The sequence below is a fragment of the Cebidichthys violaceus genome, unplaced genomic scaffold (assembly GCF_023349555.1).
Source record: "Cebidichthys violaceus isolate CVI_PGR_0920_01 unplaced genomic scaffold, fCebVio1.0.p SCAF_54, whole genome shotgun sequence".
In the NCBI taxonomy this organism is placed as follows: Eukaryota; Metazoa; Chordata; class Actinopteri; order Perciformes; family Stichaeidae; genus Cebidichthys; species Cebidichthys violaceus.
In genome coordinates, this window is record NW_027176750.1 from 513,419 (window position 1) to 538,723 (window position 25,305).

The following is a 25,305-nucleotide window of genomic DNA, read 5'->3' on the forward strand; positions in this document are numbered from 1 at the left end:
TTCAGATCCACCTCCCCTCAGCGGTTTGACGTGTAGGACAGAAAACATTCCCCTCGTTCTGTTGCAGGACGTCGGGGGCAGGGGAGGGGAGGGGGGGGGGCTTCACTCCCTGTGAAAATGAGATAATTTGTGGCGATGTGTGATTTTGTGTGGTCATGTGACGGCAGCGAACGGGACGGCATTCCTCAAGAGTTCAAAAACCTGAAGGGTTGACCAAACCACAAGAACACGAGAACAATGCTTTCTCTACCGTCACGACGTCACAAACTATGGCGTCATAGTTGTTGTTTTTTAACTGTAGTAAATAACTTCAGCCGTGTTTCAGCTTGTGTCTCTCGTTTGGTCTCGGTGTGATGTACACTTTTGTTTCCTTTGCATTTAAAACCTGTGTAGTGAAACTCCCCCAACATCTGGACACACATTGAGGTGGAAAACCTGTGGGGGTTGTTTCACTTTCTTCAATATGAAGATGAATTACTTTTCTGTTACCTATAACTGAACTAAATATGTTTTTGGTTTTGGACGGTTGGTTGGACGAAACAAGATATCTGAAAACCATGACGTCTGGGGGAAATTTGAAATGGACATTTCAAGAATCTGGAGATTAATGAATCAATCAATAATCGTTAGTTTCTGCCCGATTGTGTCCCTCGCTGCTGGACCAAAGAGTTGCCACTTTTCGACGGATCTCCTTTAAGCGTGACTTTAACTAACCTGGTTTCATTGTTCGTCATCGACAAACCAAACAAACCTTTCTGGATAACACATTTACAGGTGAGCGGACACAATGCTCCTAAACGCTGTTATCAAAGACAGACAAACACAAGTTGGTGATGTGGTACAAGCTCACAGCTAAGATGAAGCTGTGGTTCTTTAACTGTGTTTTATGAAATGGACCTAGAGCATAACATGGATGCCTTTTTTAGACGTCTTGTTTGCGGTCCTTCTTCATTCTCGAGGGGGATTTGCGTTCCCTTTTGTCAGTAATCCTCCGGCCTGATAGGTGCAGTGATCCCTCTGAAGTGACGGTGACCCCCGACCTCAACGCTGACCCTTCAACCCCCCCCCCCCCCCGTCAGCCCGCCGCTAACAGAGCGGCTCCCCCCCCCGCGCGGATTAGACCGTCTTACCGACTTAACATTGATTTTCTTTATTCACAAAAGCAGATACTGTCGGCTGATGAATTGGATCATTCTCAGGGCGCTTGTGAGAGCTGGGATGAGGCTGGATGTTGGGTTTGTTATCTGAATCTACTCACACGGTGAAATATAATATACAATATAATATAATGCTTATAGGAGTTCAGCAATATCTTTTTTTTATATATTGCTGCAAAAACCTACAAATAATTAACTCACCTAATACTCATTTTTACTCAGAGCTTGAATGCATTATAAATAAAACTTAACGCAACCTCCGTTCACGTTAGCTGTTAGCTCCGCAGGACTCCAGTGCCGCCCACCGGCTGCTAACGGCTAACGTTAACTAGCTGCTGTTCACATGAAGCACCATCGGGGGAAACTACTGTGCTCGTTGGTAGCGAGTGTACTGAGTTCTCGTCGTTGGTCTCGTCACGTTTTCGTCATTTTGGCATCGACTTGGTACCAAAGTATCGTTTCTTGTGACATCCTTATCTACTATCCTGTATTACTGATGCAGTATTTTTGTGTCATTCACACCCAGTTTAAAACATCATCAGGCCAATGAACTGCAGGAGGGTGTTTTTCAGGCGTAGCTGTTTTTTATATCCGTGGCTGCCCTGCAAGCTGCAGCCATGAGGAAAGATCAGTCCTCCTCGCTGCCTGGGCTCTTGCAAAAGCAGCCCCCCCCACCCACCCCCCCACCCCCGCCTCCTCGTTTCTGGTCTTTAATTTCAATTAGCTCACGCTGCCGGTTGACTTTGATGGCATTAGCCTCTCCTCCTCTCCTCCACACTCGTCCCTCTGCTCTCGTCTTCACTTGTTGGTTTTGCGAAAGCCGGTGGCTTTAACTGCTGCGATCAGAATCTGAACGCTTCGCTTCCACTTCCTGCCAGCGTCCAACACACACACACACACACACACACACACACACACACACACACACACACACACACACACACACACACACAGTGAAGACTCTGTATGGTCTGCAGCGGCTGTTTATGAGGAAAATGTAGGTGGGCCGTCCTGTTGGCGAAGCTCAATTAAATGATTGACGGGATGGAGAACCTCCTCTGATGTTTCCTGGAAACAAGATGTTCTTATTGGACTAAAAACATCAAGGAGGAAACAAACGGATGTTGTCGGCTTTCAGACGTCATTGTTGCACCTGTCTGTTACTGCAGACGAGGGGAAACGATCATTGAATTTAGACCTTTTATTATAAATTGTGTGAACGCAAATAAGGTTTTTTGTTACGCCGTGTCGTTCAGCTGGAGATGACAGTTTTAGAAATGCACCTTTTTAAGGATGCATGCAGGTAACAAGAGGTAATACATTAAGTAAGTTAAGCTATTGTTTCACTGACAACAAGCTTGAGCAGATAGTAAATGAAAAATAATTAGACTATCTATGGAGACAGCTGGCTCTTCCTTAACAGCAGAAAAATCGTTTTCCACTGCAGTTGAACTTCACTTTTGAAACTGCAGACATCGAGTCTGTGTCTGTTCTCTGGAGCTCTGCTGTCCCTTTCTGTATTTGTGTGTTGATGCACCATCACAGCCTGCATTCCTCACCAGAGGAGGACTGGTTTCACAGCCTTTCTGTCAGACGGTGGTTTCACACCTTCGTCTGACACGTCGCTCCTACGTTTTTAGGAATTAAAATTCCCCCCATCGGCCGCCTCTGAGAAGTTTATGCTTCAGAACGGACGAAAGTAAATGTCAATCAATAGAAGTGTATCGCGCTGCGTGTGCAGGTTTGCAAAAGTCTGGAGAACTTATTTGGTCATTTTTAGTTGGGGAAATTAGCTCAAAAGTCGAGCAAAGTATTTGCTCTGCGGCTCACGCACAGCTATAAGTTGTGTTTGATTATGACAACATAACAATCTGGTTCCTTTTGTGCTGCAATTTCTGTCACTATTGTTTTCAGCTGGTTATTTGCATGATTGAATGACGTTGAGTTAGAGTGATATCTAAATGACGGTCATGTTTTAAAAGCCATCAGATTGTTGTCTTTGTGTAGAGGATTAAATGTAAATGTGATCAAATAAAAGTGAGTCTGACAAAGCAGAAGAAATGTCTGGTAAAGACGAGGTCAGTGTGTTTCCTTTAAATAGCTGCTGGGTGTGTTTCAGAGTGTAAACATCCAGAGCCTCTCCTGCAGCTTCTACACACATCACCATCTGACTGCATGACAGGCTGCTGGTTCTCTACTGTGTGCTCTACTGTGTGCTCTACTGTGTGCTCTACTGTGGTTCTTTACACTGTGCTGTACTGCGGTTCTTTACTCTGCTCTACTGCGGTTCTCTACTGTGTGCTCTACTGTGTGCTCTACTGCGGTTCTTTACTCTGTGCTCTACTGCGGTTCTTTACACTGTGCTCTACTGCGGTTCTTTACTCTGTGCTCTACTGCGGTTCTCTACTCTGTGCTCTACTGCGGTTCTTTACTCTGTGCTCTACTGCGGTTCTCTACTCTGTGCTCTACTGCGGTTCTTTACTCTGTGCTCTACTGCGGTTCTCTACTCTGTGCTCTACTGCGGTTCTCTACTCTGTGCTCTACTGCGGTTCTTTACTCTGTGCTCTACTGCGGTTCTCTACTCTGTGCTCTACTGCGGTTCTTTACTCTGTGCTCTACTGCGGTTCTCTACTCTGTGCTCTACTGCGGTTCTCTACTCTGTGCTCTACTGCGGTTCTCTACTCTGTGCTCTACTGCGGTTCTTTACTCTGTGCTCTACTGCGGTTCTCTACTCTGTGCTCTACTGCGGTTCTTTACTCTGTGCTCTACTGCGGTTCTCTACTCTGTGCTCTACTGCGGTTCTCTACTCTACTGCGGTTCTCTACTGTGTGCTCTACTGCGGTTCTTTACTGCGGTTCTCTACTGTGTGCTCTACTGCAGATCTTTACTCTGTGCTCTACTGCAGTTCTCTACTGTGGATCTCTACTCTGTGCTCTACTGCGGTTCTCTAATCTGTGCTCTACTGCGGTTCTCTACCCTGTGCTCTACTGCGATTCTTTACTCTGTGCTCTACTGCGGTTCTCTACTGCGGTTCTCTACTCTGTGCTCTACTCTGTGCTCTACTGCGGTTCTCTAATCTGTGCTCTACTGCGGTTCTCTAATCTGTGCTCTTCTGCGGTTCTCTACCCTGTGCTCTACTGCGGTTCTCTAATCTGTGCTCTACTGCGGTTCTCTACCCTGTGCTCTACTGCGGTTCTCTAATCTGTGCTCTACTGCGGTTCTCTACCCTGTGCTCTACTGCGGTTCTCTAATCTGTGCTCTACTGCGGTTCTCTACCCTGTGCTCTACTGCGGTTCTCTACCCTGTGCTCTACTGCGGTTCTCTAATCTGTGCTCCACTGCGGTTCTCTAATCTGTGCTCCACTGCGGTTCTCTAATCTGTGCTCCACTGCGGTTCTCTAATCTGTGCTCTAGTGCGGTTCTCTACTGCAGTTTCTTGAGAGAAATGCAGTAGAGGATGATAAATAAACGCAGTAAAGACCACGGTAAAGAAACAGAGCACAGTAGAGAACGCAGTAGAGAAACGGAGGGCAGTAGAGAACGCAGTAGAGAACATAGTAAAGCGCAGTAAATGAACGCAGTAGAGCGTTAACTTTGAATACTATTAATAAGAGAAACACCTTAACTTGCCATGTGGACATTTGTTTTTCATTCTAGACATTGTGGACTTAATTAATTAATGAATTAATTGAAAAAGTAATAATAAATACTGAATAGATTCCGAGTTGTTCAAAAGTCAGAGTCCTGCACCACAACATGCCCACTTGTGCAAACTTTATCTAAATTGCCATGTGGCCTGTTGAGATTTCCAAATGTCAACACAGATGTTGTAAACAAACATGATCCGCTGCGTAAATGTTTTCCGTGCCGCTCCTCACTGTTTGACTCATTTAATATTTCAACCAAAAGAATTTAAACATCTTAATGCCACTCAGCTGTTAGAATGCATCATTGTTCACGTAGAAACATTCTGATGCAGAGCTTCACTCCACCTTTGTGTGTGTGTGTGTGTGTGTGTGTGGGTGATCTGTTTTTCCCTCCGTCTGTCTCTTTCTCTTGGCACCGCCTTACCCTCCATAAACGGTGTGTGTGTGTGTGTGTGTGTGTGTGTGTGTGTGTGTGTGTGTGTGTGTGTGTGTGTGTGTGTGTGTGTGTGTGTGTGTGCTGGACAGAGCACGCAGCAGCTGTTTTTTCGCCAACCTCGTGACCGCTGTCAGCCCCCGTCTTCGGACATCTATTTTCTCCTCGTCTGTTCTATAATAACTCAGCGGCTGAATCCCCACCGCTGCCGTTTTTTCCCTCCCATGAGGTGGAGCCACACACACACACACACACACACACACACACACACACACACACACACACACACACTGAAGCTGCTGGTCAACTCATCAACACACTTTTCCACACTGTTCTTAAGTACATTTTCCAGCTGAGTGTGTTAGTTCAGGCAGCAGCATGGTGGTGTTAGCTTAAGCTAGCATTGTTATTATTTATATTATTTACCTACAATATCGGCATCCTCATCTGTCTGTCCAGAACATCGGTCCAGCGTGTGAAATCTCCTCATCTGGCATCAAATTATCAAATCATTTATGATTAAATTATTACTTGTATTGTATTGTGATGAAATGTGGGATTTTGTCAAAATCTAAAATACATGAAGATTGAAATAAAGTGGGATTCTGGTCAGGAAACGTTTGTAGGGATCAGGCCTCTCGTGGTTTGTTGAAAAGGTGTTTTTATATTATATAAAAAGAAGTTAAAAAGTAAAACTCTTTGCTTGTATTTCAGTGTTAAAGCTCAGGTTTTGTGAGTAAGTTGCCACTGCAGTGATGGTGGTTTACGTCTGCCTTCAACCGGAGTAACATTTTTAAGTGGTGCTATTTTTGACCGAAAATGTGTTTCTGTGGTGAAAGGTCATGGCTGGGTTTCAGATGTTCTGCCCCCTCATGCGTTCTTACGTCAGGAGTTTTATTTTGTTAGTCTGGCAGCTTCCTGTTCTGTCTGCAGTATCTCTGCTCAGACTCCGCAAATCTCCGGGTGTGAATATTAACTCGCTCTCCTGACGTCTGCCTCCTTGACTAAATCAAGTCTCCTTTGAGGAGCTCTGTGCTGTCAAATAAAGAGGAGTCTGTGTTTGAGGGGACGAAGAGGAAGAGGAGGAGGAGGAGGAGGAGGACGCTCCGACTGTCAGCCACACTGCTCCACTTATCTCTTTACAAACAGCAACAAGCCGCTGACACACTGATATCAACAGGGATCTAGTGATTGAGCACGTTCGTGTCCAGGAGGTCTCGAGGAGGGTCTGAGGAGGTTCCACTGATTCTTGGAGGGGTTGTTAGTGAAGTGTATGTGTCCTTGATGGGGTCCTAGGAAGGATGCATGAGTTTTCATCTGTCCTTGGAGGCCTGGGATTGTGGTTTTAAAGAAGCAATAGTAGTGATTGGATCCAAGGAGTCGTTGAGAGGAACCAAGGAGTCGTTGAGAGGAACCAAGGAGTCGTTGAGAGGAACCAAGGAGTCATTGAGAGTCATTAGCAAAACATGGAGAAGCAGCTCATCAGTGTCTATATTTATGACTGTATTAAAAATCATACGTCATGATTTCTTGATACCCTGGTACTACGCCTTAAGGAAATGTTCACTGAAATATACAAACGTTGTAGTTTCATAATTCTTGTTCGTCCCTCTTGACAGGTCGGCGATTGAGATGTCGGACTAAATCCGGCCGGTTTCCTCGGCTTCAAGACTACATTTCCCATGGAGCTGTGCGCTGACACACATACTGTTGTACCATGGAGCCACCAGTCAGGTATGGAAACACACACACACACACACACACACACACACACACACACACACACACACACACACACCAGTCAGAAGGCTGTTCCAGCTCAGTTCCCTTCAGTCGGTGTGTAACGTCTACAGGATGTTTATTGTGGTTACATGAAATACATCACTGGGTGGCTTTACCCTGTGTCTCACACACACACACACACACACACACACACACACACACACACACACACACACACACACACACACACACACACACACACACACACACACACACTCCTTTCTTTTTGTTTTAACTTGATTAGCCACTCCCTCTCCTCCCCCTCCTCCTCTTTGAGGAGATTAACCCCTTGACCTTTGTGCCGAAGGCTGAGCTGGCCAATCAGGAGGCTTCCTGGCTTTTAATTACAGGCTCTGATTGAGTCATTTGAGCTGTCATCTGGTTTGATTAATAACCGAGAGAGCAGGAAGAGCGGTGATTACACTGAGCCCAAAGGCTGTGTGTGTGTGTGTGTGTGTGTGTGTGTGTGTGTGTGTGTGTGTGTGTGTGTGAGATATAGGTGTAGTAAGGCCTTGAAAGTGTGTGTGTGTGTGCGTGTTGGTATCCACATGTGTGAGAAAGGTGAAGTCATGCCTTCATGTGGGGAAAGCGCGCGTGTGTGTGTGTGTGTGTGTGTGTGTGTGTGTGTGTGTGTGTGTGTGTGTGTGTGTGTGTGTGTGTGTGTGTTTGTGTGTTTCTGGTTTTTGGTTGCTCCTGGAGTGTCCATCGATTATTTTTTCCTGAGCGTCTGGCTCTTTGTTTTCAGAGCGCTCCGAGTTTTGTTTGACTTCTCTCTGTGCGAACGCTCCGGGCGTTTCTAGTTGAAACGTTTCCGGAAAACATTGCGTGCAAAAGTGACAAGTCCACCTCCAACCTTCTCTCACACTCGCTCGAGGCGACCGCTGCTTGACACGTTTAGTTTGTTATCGTGTCGTGTGACTTGTTGCCGGCAGACGACAACGGAAACGAGTGTGCGTTTGTCGTGTCGTAATAGAGCTGCCATTCCTGCCAATTTTTGGGGGAAATTAATAGTTTTATGAATGCATTATAAGCTGCTTAGAGCCAGTGTTAGGATGTTAAACATATCTATTTTATATTGTGAAAACATCTCCTTCTATCACTGTACTTAGTCAAGATTCTCATCAAAAACTCAATTTTAACAAGATTTCCTTTGAACACATCATGAGGAGTTGTAATATACCTTCTCCTAATACTCATCTTTACTTTTTAGGACATCAAACGCACCTTAATGTAGGTCCTCCGTTGGCGTTTCAGTAGCTGTTAGCTCTGTGAGAAGCAGGACCGTGAGACACACACACACACACACACACACACACACACACACACACACACACACACAGTTTACTTCCTCCAGGCAGACGTTACTGTCGAGCCCTGGGAAGGAATCGTTCAATACTTTGTAAAGTTTCTTGGGAAGTAGTTTGTTTTCATCGCGAGTTTTCTAAGACGTGACTGTGTTTAAAGCAGGACGAGGTGACTCAAGCGTCTGAAGCTCAGCTCGTTGTCAGACCTTCAAACAGAGCCGGCCAGTCTGCAGCACAAAATCACTCCCATGTGTCCCGCAGCAGGCCCCCCCCCCCCTGCACACACACACACACACACACACACACACACACACATACACATACATACCGCCCTGCACGCTTCACCCACACACTGCAGCCTGGCTCGGATCAGGTCGGCCCGGCTCAGCTTACAGTTGGTCCTGGCTTGGTGGCGAAGGTTAGACGACGTTCACTTTTTAGGTGCAGATGATTTTAGGCTGAATCCACAGAGAGTACAAAAAAAAAAACTCTGATTGTATTTGGGAAGTAAATCCTGCGACAAAAATGTAATATATTAAATAATATAAATGATATGTTTTAGCGTTGAGCTCATAGTTAGTGATGTTGTACTGGACTGTATTATATTCAGGTATGTGAAGAAAGAGGACAAACCATTTAAAACACCTGAATATACAAATATAATGGACTATATCGTTTAATTTACATATTTATTATACATCTATGTCCAGTTCTGAAGAGTTAAGCCAACGCTGAAGTGTCTTAAACTTACTAAACTCTCCTTCTCTCTTGATTTATTCCCTCAGTGAACATGACTTTACGAGCTAAATTGCTAGTTTCCAGTCTTCTTCACTTCGGCGTGATGTTCACTGAGAGTAAAATAGACCGTGGAGCGGAGGCCTTGTGATTGACAGGTCGCTACCAAGAGCTGTTTACGGCCTCTCCACGTCACTCCCCCGCAGCCCAAATATGGTACCTTCCGTTCACTGGTTGCAAAAAAAAAAAAAAAAAAAAAAAGCCAGAGGCTTCAAAACGCCCATGGTTGTGGCAGAGCTGTTGTATTATACAGGTTCCCTCAGTGAGCTTACAGTCACAGCTTCACTCTCTTATCGTTTGTTTAAGATGTGAAAACGACCAGCATCTGAGGCGAATGCGTCCTGAATGTGGCTTCTGACTAAAGCCGGGATCACCAGAGGTTTAACCCGCTTTGATTTCGACGCACACGCAGCAACGGCCGCCTCGAGTAGCCCGGAAAACAGAGGGGTAACCGCAAGTATCGAGGGAGTGATGTCTAAAACAAACAAAACAATACTGTGTAAGCAAATGATTTAAAGAGCATCTGTGGAGGAATGACTCTGTGCCAAGCTTTTTGATCCAATGTCGAGTTCACTGCGTTCATTATAAGCAGTTTACACTGAAAGTTTCTGTCGAATAGAAACTAATAATAATAAGAAGAAGAAGAAGAAGAAAATCCTGAAAAGACAGGATATATAAAAAGATAACATCATTTAAACTATTGCCATAAGATAAGTTCGTTTTTTAGATTTTAGAGATTTATAAGAAGATACTGAGTTTGTGATCCACACCCACACCCCCACCCACACACACACACACACACACACACACACACACACACACACAGCCTTCTTCTTGTGGTCTCACATTAGACTTCATTCTTTCTGAAGTCGTCACTCCATGTCTGTCCAACTCCTCGGCTGTTTTTTTGGGGGGGTTTTTATGGACATTTGGAGGTTGAACCCCAGAAAGTAAACTGATTTCTGATCCTGTTTATTTTTCCCTTCATGTATTTCTGCTTTGTACTTTATTTACTTGATTCCTTTGTAGACTTTGCCGCTTTTTGTTCACCCCTAACTTTCTATTTCTGGTTATACATCGGTATACCTATTATTTTGTCCTTGTTTATCATTTTATTTTTTAGTTTCTTCTTTAAACAAAAACACACACACACACACACACACACACACACACACACACACACACACACACACACAGGACCACCTATATTGTTGGGTTGTCCGTGCTCGGCTCTGTGGCCTGGCTGTAGTTTCCAATGCGACACGGTGGATGAAACCATCCGGCCTCCCTTCACGGAGTCCGGTCTCTGACCAGACCACCCACCCACACACACACACACACACACACACACACACACACACACTCACACTCACACAGCCAATATTTTGTCTGCTACAATTTTATGTTTTTTTTGAGTCTCTGGGGAATGCTGTCTGAGTTCCAGTCGTCTCTCCAGTTTCCATTCCTTCATACTGGGATCACACCAGTGTGGCTCGCTGGCAGCAGCCGAGGCAGAAAATGACTTCTTTTTTTTTTTTTTTTTTTCAAACAGCAAATCTTCCCAAAAACACCAGAAAAGAAGTTCTTAACATCGGAGTCTGATTGGCTCTGAATGCTGCTGACCTCAAACAGAAAAAAAAAAAAGATCGAATGGCACATGAGGGTGAGGAGGGCGGGGCTTAACGGTAACCTTCCCGTCTCTTGAGAGGTGCCAGTTGTTCTCACAATCGGTCCACAGTGAGGACGCTATCAGTGCCGTGACTTCCTTCAGTGTGTGCTGTTGAGGTGTGTTTTCCATTACCTGTGTTGCTTTAGAGGAGACATTGATGATCCAGAGGGGACATTTGGTAACTGGTATAACTGGGGAAGATTGTGTTGTCGGGAAGCTCCCCGTCCTCTGGTGTCCTCTCTCTCTCATCAGTGTGATTTATGATCGTAACGTTGGATTTTATGATGCCGAGTATGTTTGCTTTATGACTCTTCTGTGGCGGGACAGAGGCGACACTGTGCCGGTGATGGATTGACCCGTTTTCCACGGCGATTAGAGTGATTAAAATCACCTTTAGGGAACCACGTTGTGCTGGTTTATTGCTTAATGACTCTGTGGCCGAGCTCAATGTCCGTCTCTATCAATTGTGTGGACGGATGGGCCGGGGCCCTATATCCCCGACGCTCGCTCTAGAAGCCTGCAACGGACGAGGAATGATAAATGATCTCTATGAACCCTCCAGATTTCACTACAAAAACCTAAATGAGGTGGCAGCTGACTGGAGACAGGTTGTCTGAAAGTTTCCCATTTGCTGTGGTCTATATTTCCAGTAAATATTAAATATTAAACCTGTGTTTTCTATTTACAATATACATATATATATTCAAATTTAGAATAATTGGTGACGGCCCTCATTTGCACACGCTCCCATCTTGATATGTGATCTGTGTCTGAAGAGATCGAGCGTGTTTACCATGAACTGCTGGACCCTTCATGACCCTTCATGACCCTTCATGACCCTTCATGCCGAAGTTAAAGCCAAGATCGTTTCTCATGTTATAAACGTCGTCCTGAAGCCATGCATTCAACTGAATTGATAAAAATCGCTGTATCGCCCAGCTCTCCGTCAAAATGGACCGTAAACCTGTAATGCCCCCGAGCATGCTGGGTAATTTGTGTTGCTGTAACATGATAAATGAAGGGGGGGGATGTGATGAAGCAAATGTTTCCCCCTCCAGTTTGTAGCTAAAGCTGCTCAGCAGATAATGAAGTTAGGCTTCCCTGCTGCCCGCTCTCTGAGCTGCACACTCTCTCTCCCTCCTCCTCGTATTCATTTGTGTGTCTGAGACGAACGAGACCCAAACACTGACGGCTTCAGTTCCCTCTGACGTCACAAAGACTCAAAGCACCAAACCTGTGCGGTGCCACTTGCTCTTTTAGGAGCCCAGACGGCTGCATTTCTAGTAAACGTCCGCTTCAGAATCATACACAAAGCTGCAACTTCACTTCAAATATGTTGTTTAAATTAATCTGTCGCTCAGGTTTAAACCAACCATCACGAGTTATATGATCCCAAAGTAAAGTTGATCAGTAGAGTGATTTAATAATTAAGCAATAATCCAAATTATTATAGATTCATTTTCTGTTTGATTTCTTTAGTATCTTTCGTCTTTACATTTAGCTTTAAAGTGAAGATGCTCTCCATTATATAGGTTCTATTTAAAGTTACCTGTACTCTTAATGGATGAAGTGACACACTTGTCTGGGTTGTGGGTTTAATTCCCGCCGTACCCAAGAAGTAAACGTGTCATTAACAAACTGTGTACCCCAGATTAATTTGTGGGATTAACTAAAGGAGGATGAAGATGCAGGGAGGAAGAGGCTCACCGTGGCTCTGGGTATTCTTATGCTAATCCATCGCCGGGGATGAGGCGCAGAGCAGCCAAGCAAACAATGGCGGTGGAGCCAGAAAGTCTGGCCTGCAGTCTCCCAGGCCCTGAAAGGCATGTCGGGCAACAGGGAGGCTGCTGCTGCTGCTGCTGCTGCTTCTGCTGCTGCTGCTGCTGCTGCTGCACCCAGAGGCCCGCCTGCAAGGAGGGGCCCCGGAGGGGACGGGGGAACGGGGCCAAGATGGAGGGAGGGAGAGAGAGAGAGAGGAGAAGCAGCAGCAGGAAGAGAAGAGGGGGAGGGAGAGAAATGGGAAAGGGAAAGCAACAAATGGAAATGGAGAATGGGGGGAAGAAAGAGGTAAGATGAGGAAGAGGAAGAGGAAGAGGAAGGGAGGACGTAAGAGAGTTTAAGAGGGGAAAGAGTCAAAAAAAAGAGAGAAAAGGAGTAAATAAGATCCTGGAATGTAAAGTAATAAACAGAAAATATATCAGTAAAAGGGAAAAGTACATATTGATGTCTAGTTTTGCACATCCAGGCCGCCGTACTTCTTCTCCATTGAGTTGATCTTCTTCTGTTGTTATGTTGTCAGACGAGGAGAAACGTACTGATGTAGAAAATCATTAATACTGCTATATGAACAGACCAACATTATAAAGTTATTATTCTGCCTGAACACACACACATAAAACACATAATTAATGTGTTCGCTAATCAGTAGGGATGGAAAGTGATACGACTTTATTAATACAATGCCAATATCAATTCTGTGTATCAGTCTGATTCTTTATCAATTCTGAAATTATCTCTGAAAACAGTGATGAAAGTCTGTTTAATAAAACTCAATCTGTGTGAGCCTTAAGTCACTTTGACATCAACCTTTCACTATTTTCTAACCCTTTTTATAGACGAGTCAGTTAATTAATAGATAAAAATCATATGAATTGGTCTGATGAGAAGGTGGGGATGAAACTAATGCATGAAAACAAACGAGTCTCAGTCCGCCCCGTCGCCACGCCGCGCTCCATCCCAGCCGTCCCGTCGATAATCTCCACCTCGGCGATCCCGATCTCCCTCATTACTGCATTTATTTGTAGAGCTCAGGAGCTGTCGGTCTCCGCCGGTCCTCCAATCAGGCCTCTTGTGTCGTTTATTTAGTCTGCCGCCATTCTCCCGGAGCAGGAAGTGGAGACGCATTAAGGCTTGATTATTGATGTCTGGCCCCTCGCGCTTCAGTCAGGTGGGTGGGTGGGGAGGGGGGGTGGGAGTACGAGAGATGGATTATTAATGCCTCTCTACCAAAGGTCTAGTGTCATTTTCCAGAATTCGAACGGCTCTATGAGGTGAAGTTAATAAATCACGTGTGAACGCGATCAGAGCTGCAGCGCTTTGCAAAACAAGCTGTCCAACATTTTGATATCTTAAAAACTTTTTTCCCCAATAAACACACAGACTTTCCAAAAGTTAGTATTGTGTTGAAGCAAGTGTCAAAGTAACCACTACTAAGGTATTATGTTAAATGTCTTATTTTGTCCTCAAACGTATTGAATTTAAAAATATATACAGCAGAGAAAAGCATCAAATACTGAAGTTTGAGGAACTGGAAGTGGAAGGACTCAACGTTTTGCTTGTTAAATGGCCCATTAATCGATTATCACTGTCAATCAACTAATTGATTAATTGATTTATCATTTTAGCTCCACATATACGTTGATTCTTGACATTGAAAACCAAAAAGTCTGACGGTACGATCTACGGAGATATGTTTGAAATCTTCACTTGAAGTTTATATTTATTGGTCAATCATCTAAAGAAGGCCCCTGTTGGAATTGAACCTCTAACCCGGTCAGTGTCGGTGCCTTGCTCTGCATTAAACTCACCCTAGTAATAATAGAAGTACTCACAGTATAACTCTGTGTATTCATACAGTCTGCTGCAGTAGCCGCTGCTCGTGTAATATCACTTTACATAATAGTTTTTATTGCCAGCTGTCTCTCCGGCCAAATGAAAAGTTCTTATACCCAGAAGCTTTTAAAGAGCTCTCTTTCTTCTACGACTCTCAACCCGCTGCTTGGGTTTCTATCCCAGCAGATTTCCCAGCATCCCCAGAGCAGTGCGACCTCAAATTCCTTCCCCCGAGGGGGGGGGGGACGTCTACGGCTCAGTGGTTCCCTATACGGGTGTTTTATTCTGTACAGGTGGGACCGCTAACAATGACTCCTTTCATTCCCGTCCTCCAAGACTCTGATGTCACGTCCAGGTAGCCAGAGCAGCTACGCTACATTAACCTCCTGTTAGCTGAGGAGGAGGGAGACGTTCCAGACCGGGGACAGACCAGACCAGGGACAGACCAGGACAGACCGGGGACAGACCAGAGCAGCTACGCTACATTAACCTCTTGTTAGCTGAGGAGGAGGGAGACGTTCCAGACCAGGGACAGACCGGGGACAGACCAGACCAGGGACAGACCAGGACAGACCGGGGACAGACCAGAGCAGCTACGCTACATTAACCTCCTGTTAGCTGAGGAGGAGGGAGACGTTCCAGACCGGGGACAGACCGGGGACAGACCAGGGACAGACCAGGACAGACCAGAGCAGCTACGCTACATTAACCTCCTGTTAGCTGAGGAGGAGGGGGACGTTACAGACCAGACCAGACCAGGGACAGGACAGACTAGAGACAGACCAGGGACAGACCAGGACAGACCACACCAGACCAGGGACAGACCAGACCAGAGCAGCTACGCTACATTAACGTCCTGTTAGCTGAGGAGGAGGGAGACGTTACAGACCAGGGACAGACCAGACCAGGACAGACTAGGAACAGACCAGGGACAGGACAGAGCAGCTACGCTACATTAACCTCCTGTTAGCTGAGGAGGAGGGAGACGTTACAGACCAGGGACAGACCAGGACAGGACAGGACAGAGCAGATTTATAGCAAACATTGTATTAGTCTGGATCTCTCAGTTATTTGTACATCCACTAGGACCTTCATTTGTTACTTTCCACAACTACTGTTCTGTAATGAAGACAAAGCTATTCTTAGAACTATAATAAGTTAATCTCAGCACTCATCATGATAGCTGATTTGTTTGAAAATCTGCATGTCGACGTCTTAACGTCGTGCATTTAATAGTCGATATCCGGAGAACATGAGTCGGCAGAAACGTGACACTGGCATCGGCATTTATTTAGTAAATCTCTGCATCTCTCTCTGTCTGCTGCTGCTGCTGCTGCTGCTGAGGGAAGGAGTTTGTTGTTTGACCGAGAAACAGACGAAGGATTAGAGACAAGTTTGAACACGAAGAGGAGGAGAAGGAGGAGGAGGAGGAGGGGGAGAAATAGGAGGAAGAGGAATGAAAGTTTCCTGACACCTTGAGGGTTTAGTGTTTGTAGACTCCTGCATTTCCTCTCTCAAATGTACATTTCATTTTTCTGTGAGTTGACATGTAATTGTGTGTGTGTGTGTGTGTGTGTGTGTGTGTGTGTGTGTGTGTGTGTGTGTGTGTGTGTGTGTGTGTGTGTGTGTGTGTGTGTGTGTGTGTGTGTGTGTGTGTTGCACACAGTGTATGCAATCACTTTACCTTGTGTTTTCAAAGGGAAGTGTGTGTGTTGGCTGATTTAGGAAAGGGTGGGTGTGGAGAACAGAGGAGGGGGTTGCATGGTGTGGAGGCAGCTTCCTGTCTTCCTGAACCTGCCTTGTCTTGCCCTCCTTCTCTCTGAATATCTGAGAGTGTGTGTGTGTGTGTGTGTGTGTGTGTGTGTGTGTGTGTGTGTGTGTGTGTGTGTGTGTGTGTGTGTGTGTGTGTGTGTGTGTGTGTGTGTGTGTGTGTGTGTTATCTCACCATCCTCTTCCTCCTGCTGGTACTGCTGCTCTTGTTGTTGTCTGCTCTCTAAATGGAGCAAAGAGCCACACATAAACTAAAGGTTTTGTTGTGGCAGCGAGGTGCAGATTCTTCCACTTTCCTGTTATCGACAGAGTGACGCCGACACACAGATAAAACTCCTTCACTGTTGCATACAGTATCGCAACACACACTCCTTCACTTACTGCCCTGCACACACACACACACACATACACACACACACACAGACAGCACAAATCCTCTTTTTCTCTCATGCCACATTACTTATCTGTACTCATGGGTTTGAAAATGTCATAAGATCTGGTTTGAGTCGCTCCCAACATGACTGAAAGATTATAAGTGCCACAGGGAGATGGAACTGGAAAGGACAACGAGTCCAAATAAATTGGGTTGTTTTGCCTCCTTGAGATACTTTCCTGGTAAAGGTAATCATTTTACCATAATCACTCTCAGGATTTGCAAAAAGAAGCACGAAGTGTTTTGCCTTCCAGGATCGTAAAAACCCTCTTTTATTATATACAAATGTGGGTCCTGAGAGTTTGACGTCTTTATTAATCATTGTTTTTACTGTAGAGCAATATCATGTTATCGGCCTGATGCTGGTGAAAAGAGGTGGCTGGAGACACCGTGTTATGTCTTGATTCAGACGGTCCTCACAATGCAGAAATGTCCTCACTGCGATGGTTTGAAGCTGAAAGCGGTCCTCACGAAGACGGCAAGACAAGCCCACACATACATCCACTCGTTTCCTTATCTTGCCTCTCTCTCATTCCACACACACACTTTTCCTGTCTCACATCCCACTACACTAACCCCCCCCATTCACTTGCCATAATACACACATACACTCGTATACACCCGTCAGGGCCTGTATGGTATCCTGTGTGTGTGTGTGTGTGTGTGTGTCTTTGTCTTTGTCTTTGTCTTTGTCTTTGTCTTTGTTCTCGGTCTCCTCAGCCAGAGATGTGTGAAAAGTGGGTCGCAGGTCGGGCCTCTTTGTCCCCCCGGGCAAATGAAAAGTGACGGACACCGGCCACGCATCACCACTAATTCTCTCTCTCTCTCTCTCTCTCTCTCTCTCTCTCTCTCTCTCTCTCTCTCTCTCTCTCTCTCTCTCTCTCTCTCTCTCTCTCACTCACTCACTCACTCACTCACTCACTCACTCACTCACTCACTCACTCACTCACTCACTCACTCACTCACTCACTCACTCACTCACTCACTCACTCACACACACACCCCTCCGTCCCTTTCGGCACCCACTAATTGCGACATGCCTTTTATAAGCGCTGCGTAGGGCCAGCGCCTGTAATTTGCAGAACATCCCTGGACAAATGATTTGGTCGTTAGTTGGACCGTCAGAGGCCAGCGCCGGGCCGGCTGGGGCCACCGGGTCACGGCACACTGAGGGGAGGGGAGGGGGGGTTAGAGAGGGAGAGAGCAGGAGCCCAACCAAACCGAACCACCTGTTCAGAAGTTTAAAAACCAAGTCTTACTCTGTACTTTATCAGCTGATGTTTAAATCAACCTAATTCTGTATCTTCTCCTTCTTCAGGGTTTTGGACCCAAAGAGCCAGTGAGACAGAAGAAGACCTGATATTGTGATATCACCCTCCCGTCCCCCGTCCCCCGTCCCCTTTTTTTTTGCGTCACTCCTGCTCCTCGTTTTCCTGCGGATCCTCATCATCCTCTCTGAAGCCTCTTCTGAGCCCCCCCACCCCCCCCACCTCCCTTGACTCCTGCTGTGGATTATTAATAAAGACTTTCATCAAGACTCTTTGAGTACCAGCGGACCAGAAAGCTCCCGATCGCAGAGCCCGGCCCGGTCTGGGCCCAGTTCCCGGTTCCGGTCTCGGTGCAGTCTCTGCTGCGGGATGGCGGGTCCACCGCTCTGTTGGGCAGTGATGGCCGCCGCTGTGCTGCTGACCCTCAGGGCTGACGGTAAGACATTCGACATCCACGTCACGGTTTCAACCGTTGGACTAGAGAAGCGTCTGTATTCTTATTCAACACCGGCGACACAGTTTAAAACTCCGGTTTCCCTGTGAAAGCTGAGCAACACATGAATCGATTTAGACTTTAGAGACGGAGGGAGCTTCATGTGGAGAGTTACTCATTAACCCTTCGGTTTGTTTTCAGTGAGATAAGCAGCACATTAACATTGAGAGTCATTAAGCCCCTCCTCCCTGTGCACACAGCTCTGTATCAGAGGACTTTTGTTAAAGCTGTGATTAAGTGTCAATTGGCTGATAATGGCGAGACTCCAGAAACAATAGAGAATATTCTAGAACTAAAGCAGATCCTGACGGCAACATTTTCTCTTCTTTACCTTTCTGATGTGACTTTGCTTTGTTTCTCACTGAGACATTGACACATAGATGATCTGTCATTTTGGTGTTTTAAAGGGTTACTTTGGATTCACCAAAGTCATTTATCATACGGCTTTTTTTTTTTTTTTTTTATGTCAGGGGCTGCTGCTTTTCTCCCTTTATTTTAAACGTTATGGTTTTTGGGCTGTTGGTTTGACAAAACCAGCAAAAGTTTTTTTTCGTTGCCAGATTAATGAAAACAATCATTATTTGCGGCCCTGCCTCCAATCCAATAACAGAACAATTGATCAGTTAAACAATGAGCTTTTTTCCAACCCGCATTAGTTTTCCCTGATGTGGGACAAAGCGGGGATAACAGGCTTTAAACCTCAGTTGTTGGGGCTTAAACAGGAATATAGATCCGCGTTTTCTTCACTTTTCCTCAGCACTGATGTGTCCACAGTCCCAAAAGCTGCCGCCCTGAACATGTGAAAGGTCACCTTCTGCCTTCTGCCCTACAAACACACGGAGGCGTCTGATAAGAGAGGGCGGAGCTCTGCTCAGTGTTACTGACTGTGACTGACAATCTGTGGAGGAAAAGGAGAGACGGCTCTCTGTCGTCTTATCAGTCCACTTCTCCACTTGTTTATTCACATTTTCAGACTCGCAAGACTTCCCTCGAAAGTCTTTCTCACTAGCTTTAAATCCCCCCCGGCCCCCCCGGCCCCCCGTCCTGCAGGAAGCTGTTGAGCTGATTGTTGCCGCTCTGGTTTCCTCTCTGCACATTAACTGCTTCCTGTATGGCGCTGTACGAGCTGTCAGCGGCGCTAAATGCTCCAAACGGCCATTGTTCTCCGGAAATATCCTTCGGTCCCTGTGGAGACGCAGTCGCCCCTTTTGAAACACTGTTTGTTTCCTCTCGGTGGATCTTTTCTGCCGCTGAGATCGAGAGTTGCGGCTGATTTCACGCTTCAGCTGTGTTTCTTGAATCTGATTTTAATTTTAATTTGTATTTAGACCAATGTTAATTAGGGCTGCAGCAAACAATTCATGATAAATAAGACTTTTATTGTTTATTGATAACTAATAAATGCACAAATCATTCACTAAACTGAATTTTTTTCAACTTTTGATTTTTATTTGTGACTAAATTGAGGAGTCTTTGTTGTCTTTTCTCTACTGACAGACTAACGGACTCCAGCTTGATATTTAATTTAATGTAGAGGTTGTGAAGTCCAGGTCCAAGTATTAAACTTTCAAAGTAAGTGCTGTCCGGAGACACAAAAGGTCAGGACAAGAGAGGCCTTCAAAATAAGAGCATGACATCAGTAAGAATGCTTCAACTCCTGATGTCTCAGTTTCTGTTGAAAAAACTGAACTAATTAGCTAAAATAACGTGAAATGCCGGATGTAGCTGTACAACTGCTCTGAGGTGACATGGCTGGTGCAGGTGTTGTATCAGGAATGCATCACGTTCTCTGATCATCAGCCGTGCGTCGTCCTCTCCGGTCGACCTCCGCAGAAGTGATGACGTCTCGTAACCGGAGAGAACCCGTCCCTCCTCTGCGTCCCGATCCTCCTTCAGACTGTAGACGGAGAGAAGTCTGTGAGGATATTCGGGATGTTTATTTGTTATCGCCAGGTTTCCTCCCGAAATACTTTCCCCTCTAAAAGTTATTTTAAAACGAGTCTCCACATGTCAGGTATGTCATCAAACCATCAAATCACTGACATGTTGGCAGGATGAGCCTCACGCTGTAGATTTTGGACACACTTGAGCTTTGCTAGAGCTCAAGAAATGGTCTGTTGGTGCTCATTTAAAAAAAATAGCAGCAATTCTTATCTTCTACAACTCTGAAGCGATTCACAAATGCACAAAATTGTGGCCGCTGAACGCGTTTCCCTCCTTACTCTCTTCACCTTAAAGATGTTTGCTGTTCCACTTCATCAGGACCGCTTAGCTGAAGCACCCGCTGTGATTCATATTGTATTTCAGTTTGGTGCAGTGGAACTAAACGGTTCCCTTCTTTCTGTTTGGTGGATGGAGAATTGATTGTGAACTGAATCCTGCAGTATATCGTTTTCACCCTCTCACCTCAGAGGCGGTTTGTCCCCGTGCTCTTCCTCCTCCTCTTCCTCCTCTGTGTCCAAGGTCAGAGGAGGAGGAGGAGGAGGAGGCGGTGGAGCAGAGGGAGGAGACACCGAGAGGACACCGATCGTCCTCTCGGGGTTTCAGTGTGGTGACAGCTGAGCTGTCCTCTTTCCTTTCTGTCTCTGTCCTCTCTTTCCTTTCTGTCCTCTCTTTCCTTTCTCTCCTCTCTGTCCTCTTTCCTGTCTTTCCTCTCTGTCCTCTTTCCTCTCTTTCCTGTCTTTCCTCTCTGTCCTCTCTTTCCTTTCTGTCCTCTTTCCTAGCTTTCCTCTCTGTCCTCTTAACTCTCTTTCCTCTCTGTCCTCTTAACTCTTTCTTTATTCCCTTTCTGTCCTCTCTTTCCTTTCTGTTTCTGTCCTCTCTTTCCTTTTTGTCCTCTCTTTCCTTTCTCTCCTCTCTGTCCTCTTTCCTCTCTTTCCTGTCTTTCCTCTGTCCTCTCTTTCCTCTCTGTCCTCTCTTTCCTGTCTTTCCTCTCTGTCCTCTGTCTTCTCTTTCCTGTCTTTCCTCTCTGTCCTCTCTTTCCTGTCTTTCCTCTCTGTCCTCTGTCTTCTCTTTCCTCTCTGTCCTCTCTTTCCTTTCTGTCCTCTTTCCTAGCTTTCCTCTCTGTCCTCTTAACTCTCTTTCTTTATTCCCTTTCTGTCCTCTTTCCTTTCTGTCCTCTCTTTCCTCTCTTGTCTCAGTAAAGACATTTACACCTTTTAACTTAATGTTTGTATTAGAAAATTGTTTTAAAAGGCGTCTGATACCAAAACTTTACTTTTTGAATACTGTACTTTGAAACTAGAAATGTTTCAAATGTTTCTACAAAACACCTTTTTTGTAGCCAAAGCTCTCAAATGTTAAATGTTTCACAAACACATTTCTTTAATACAACACTGATAATATAAGCGGTGCAGAAACAAGAGTCCAGTGATGTCTTATCAGAGGCCGGATATCCCAAAACCAAATCCTATTGTCACACTTAAAACTCTTTAATATCACCATCTGATCGTATCGTCCACGACCAAAAGAGATGGTGTAGATTGAGTTCACTCATTGAAGCCCAAAACAACAACAACAACAACACTCCTGTGAAGTCACACAGTGTGTTTACAGATCATTTGTTTGTTTTACGACGCATGCCGTACCAGACGGGTGGAGTTTATCACCTCAGGCTGGTTCAGAGTGAGTCTGGTACATTTCCAACACGGAGGAGGAGATAACGATGACTTTCAGATAGCGTGTAACTCCTCTCCTTCAGCCACACTGTAGAAACAAGCAACTGAGACGGGACCGGGTGGTAAAACAAGCGCTCTGAGGCCTGTTTTTACCAGCAGCTCGGCCACAGTCACTGGACTTTTACTTGTAACGGAGTACTTTAACAGTGTTGTATTTGTACTTTTACTGAAGTAAAGGATCTGAATGAGGAGAGAGCAGTTTATATACTGACGTATTTATATTCCCAAAGTGCTGTTTCTCGTTATCTACGCCTTAATTGTTCTTTTACCCTCTTTTTATTTCCATTTCTTCACAGTGTGGGGTGTCCATTGAGTTTGATCAAACCATCTTTTTTATTTCCCTGCATATTTGCAGTCAGTGAGTCATTGTTGACTCGCTCAGCGTCGTAAAGTTTCTCTGCAGGAGAGCAGAACCGATAACTTTGTGTCTGCCGACCAAACCCACCGAAACGGAGCAAATTCAGCAACTGGAACGTAAAACGGCAGCTAAAACAAACCCAGTCTGCTTTAAATCACAGTCATAGCTTCATACTTTCATCCGTAAACCTGCTTCGTTTCCTCTCTACCGTGTGGAAGTTGTTCCATTTTAAAATCGATTATTTTTCTTTCATTCTTTCAGCTGTATTGCTTTGTATTTCTTTTAGTTTTGTAAACTTTGTTAGCTTCCTATTTGCAGACAGTGACTCACCGTTGACTGACTCGCGGTCGTAAAGCTTCTCTGCGTGAGAGCTGAGCCGGTAACTTTGTGTCTGCGGAACCTCACCGCCGGCTTCAAACCCAAAAAACCTGAGCGTCCGTGTTCACAGCGTTCGGATCGGAGAGCGTTTCATCGGTCTGGATGTAAACACGCAGTCGGCCTGAAAGGACGCTGTGACTTTAAGAGTCTGATTACCCAGCGTGCTCTCTGCCAGACCTCAGTCTCCACTCTGGCTGCCGGTACAATTAAGCACACATGTGTATGGAGACAGAAACAAGAGCAGCCATTTCCAGCCTCAGCACACCCACCGTTCCCTTCACGTCTCCTTCCTCCTCGCTTCAGGCACGCGCAACTTTATTTTACTTGAGCCAATCAGAGCTGCCCTGAGCCCTAATGCGCCGACTCGGCTTAATGCGAGGAAGCTCATCAAATCAGATGTTTTTTTCTTCTTCTTATTAGTCTGTTTTCTCACTCTTACGTTCCAGTCTGCAGAGTCACAGTAGATGTCTTGCGAGAGAGAGAGAGAGAGAGAGAGAGAGAGAGAGGAGAGAGAGAGAGAGAGAGGAGAGAGAGAGAGAGAGAGAGAGAGAGAGAGAGAGAGAGAGAGAGAGAGAGAGAGAGAGAGAGAGAGAGAGATCTCAAAGTGTGGCTGTGCAGGTAGTTCATGTCCAGACATGACAACATGCACGTCTGCACACCTCCCTCTGTTTTTACTTTGAGCTTAAAGAGAGGGAGGAGAGATGTGAGGTTGGTGCAAAATAAATACAAAGGTAGCGGAGAGAAGAGAGAGAGATTAAAGGAGGACTGGAGATAAAAGACGGTTACGGTGGATTAAGTCTCCTCCTCTCTGTCTGACCTCTTTACCGCTCTGTTCCTTTAAATACACATTTTAAAGAATATCATCTCCGCCTGTTAAAGCTGAACTCGTCAGTCGATTGACAGAAAACAAATCAACTAACCAAGCGTTTGCTGCTAATGGCCTCTTTTAAATGTGATTATCGATATCTGCATTTTTAACAAATATCTTGACATATCAGACGAAGCAATTCATCAGAAAATACCGGGCAGATGTAGAAAATAATCGGCGTCCAACATGGAGGGTAATTAGTCTGTTAGTTGGCATCATAATCATTTTTGTGTATAAAAGGAGGATGAAGACTAAAACATACAAATTAAAGTTCCCATTTAAAATAGTAATCCTGACCAAGAATAACACGAGCACACGATTCAAATATCAATCTGTAGAAAGACAATTGATGAGATGCATTTTATTTACAGTTAAAGGATAAAGGGGGCGTCACCTGAAAGTCCTTTTTATCTACTTTTGGCTGCTTGTGGTGTTTTTGGAGTCACTGTGGGATTTAAAAATGACTAAAATGTAAAGATTCTAACAGAATGCACTCACAGTTGTATAAATAGCCTGTGGTCCTTTTATGGACCTCCTCCTCCTCCTCTTCCTCCTGTTCCGCTGATAGAGGAGGAATGTTTCACCTCCTGCAGGAGTCGCTCTGATAAGTCTCTCCTCTCATGAGTCCTGGATCTAACCCTGAGTTTAACTTGAGACCATTGAATGAGATTAGATTGTATTGACTTAAGGATTGTTCTCTTTCTTCATATAAAACTGACTCTAAACCTGGTTCTGGTTCTGACTTCTCGTCCGTGTTTGTCCCTTCCAGCTGCGGGTCAGAACCCGGACCACGTCCTGCAGGGGACGGGGGTGAAACCTGAGGCCCGGCGGCCCGGCGAGGACTCGACGATTGCTCCCGAGGACGCCGCCCGTTTCCTCAGCTGCTCGTGCTCCGGACACTGTCCAGAGGACGCCGTCAACAGCACCTGCCAGTGAGTAGAGAGGAACATCTAACCAAGAGCCCCCCAAAAAGATCCAGGCCGGCCTGAAGGACGGCAGACTGACGGCCGATCGGCCACAGAAGGTTAAAATCATTGTTACTGATCCGTGTGACTGATCTGTGATCCGATCCTCAGGACCAACGGTCAGTGTTTCGCCATCATCGAGGAGGACGAGCACGGGGAGGCCATCCTCACCTCCGGCTGCATGAAGTATGAAGGATCACACTTCCAGTGCAAGGTACACACACACACACACACACACACACACACACACACACACACACACCATACCTTTAACACACACACACAGACAGAGTGTGTCTCTCTCTCTCTCTGTGTTTACATTCACAGATGAAATCAGATGTTTACTTCTTCATTCTAAAGTCTCTAGAAACTAAAACAGTTTCTTATCTCCACCTTTTTTCTCTCAGGAACAGAATTCAGTTGTCTGTTTAAACTAATTAATATTAATATTGTTTCATCCGCTATTGTATTGTTCTCAAAATGTATCTTAGGGCTTTGTTAAGACCGCTTTTGTGCTGAAAAGTTAAACTAGGACTAAAATAAAATAAGTTTTTTACCAAAATTATATTTTTTAAAGCGCTCATAGTATGCAGAATATATGCTTCTGTCTCTGCCTGAATGACATCTCCTGACTGGTCAGGATGCGGCTCTGCTATATTTTGGCAGAGAAAGGAGTAACTTCCTTAAAACAAAGGTT

General features: G+C 45.3%; 1 protein-coding gene across 1 annotated transcript in view; it reads left to right on the plus strand.

The window, feature by feature from the left end:
- The window catches only part of LOC137888449 (bone morphogenetic protein receptor type-1A-like), a 38,017-nt gene that overhangs the window by 6,999 nt on the left and 5,713 nt on the right, over nt 1-25,305 (plus strand). The window contains exons 2-5 of the mRNA XM_068731850.1: nt 6,856-6,970; nt 17,920-18,305; nt 24,413-24,575; nt 24,720-24,822. Of these exons, the coding sequence (XP_068587951.1) occupies nt 18,239-18,305; nt 24,413-24,575; nt 24,720-24,822 (333 nt within the window). The 5' untranslated portion in view covers nt 6,856-6,970; nt 17,920-18,238. The remainder of the gene's footprint in view (nt 1-6,855; nt 6,971-17,919; nt 18,306-24,412; nt 24,576-24,719; nt 24,823-25,305) is intronic.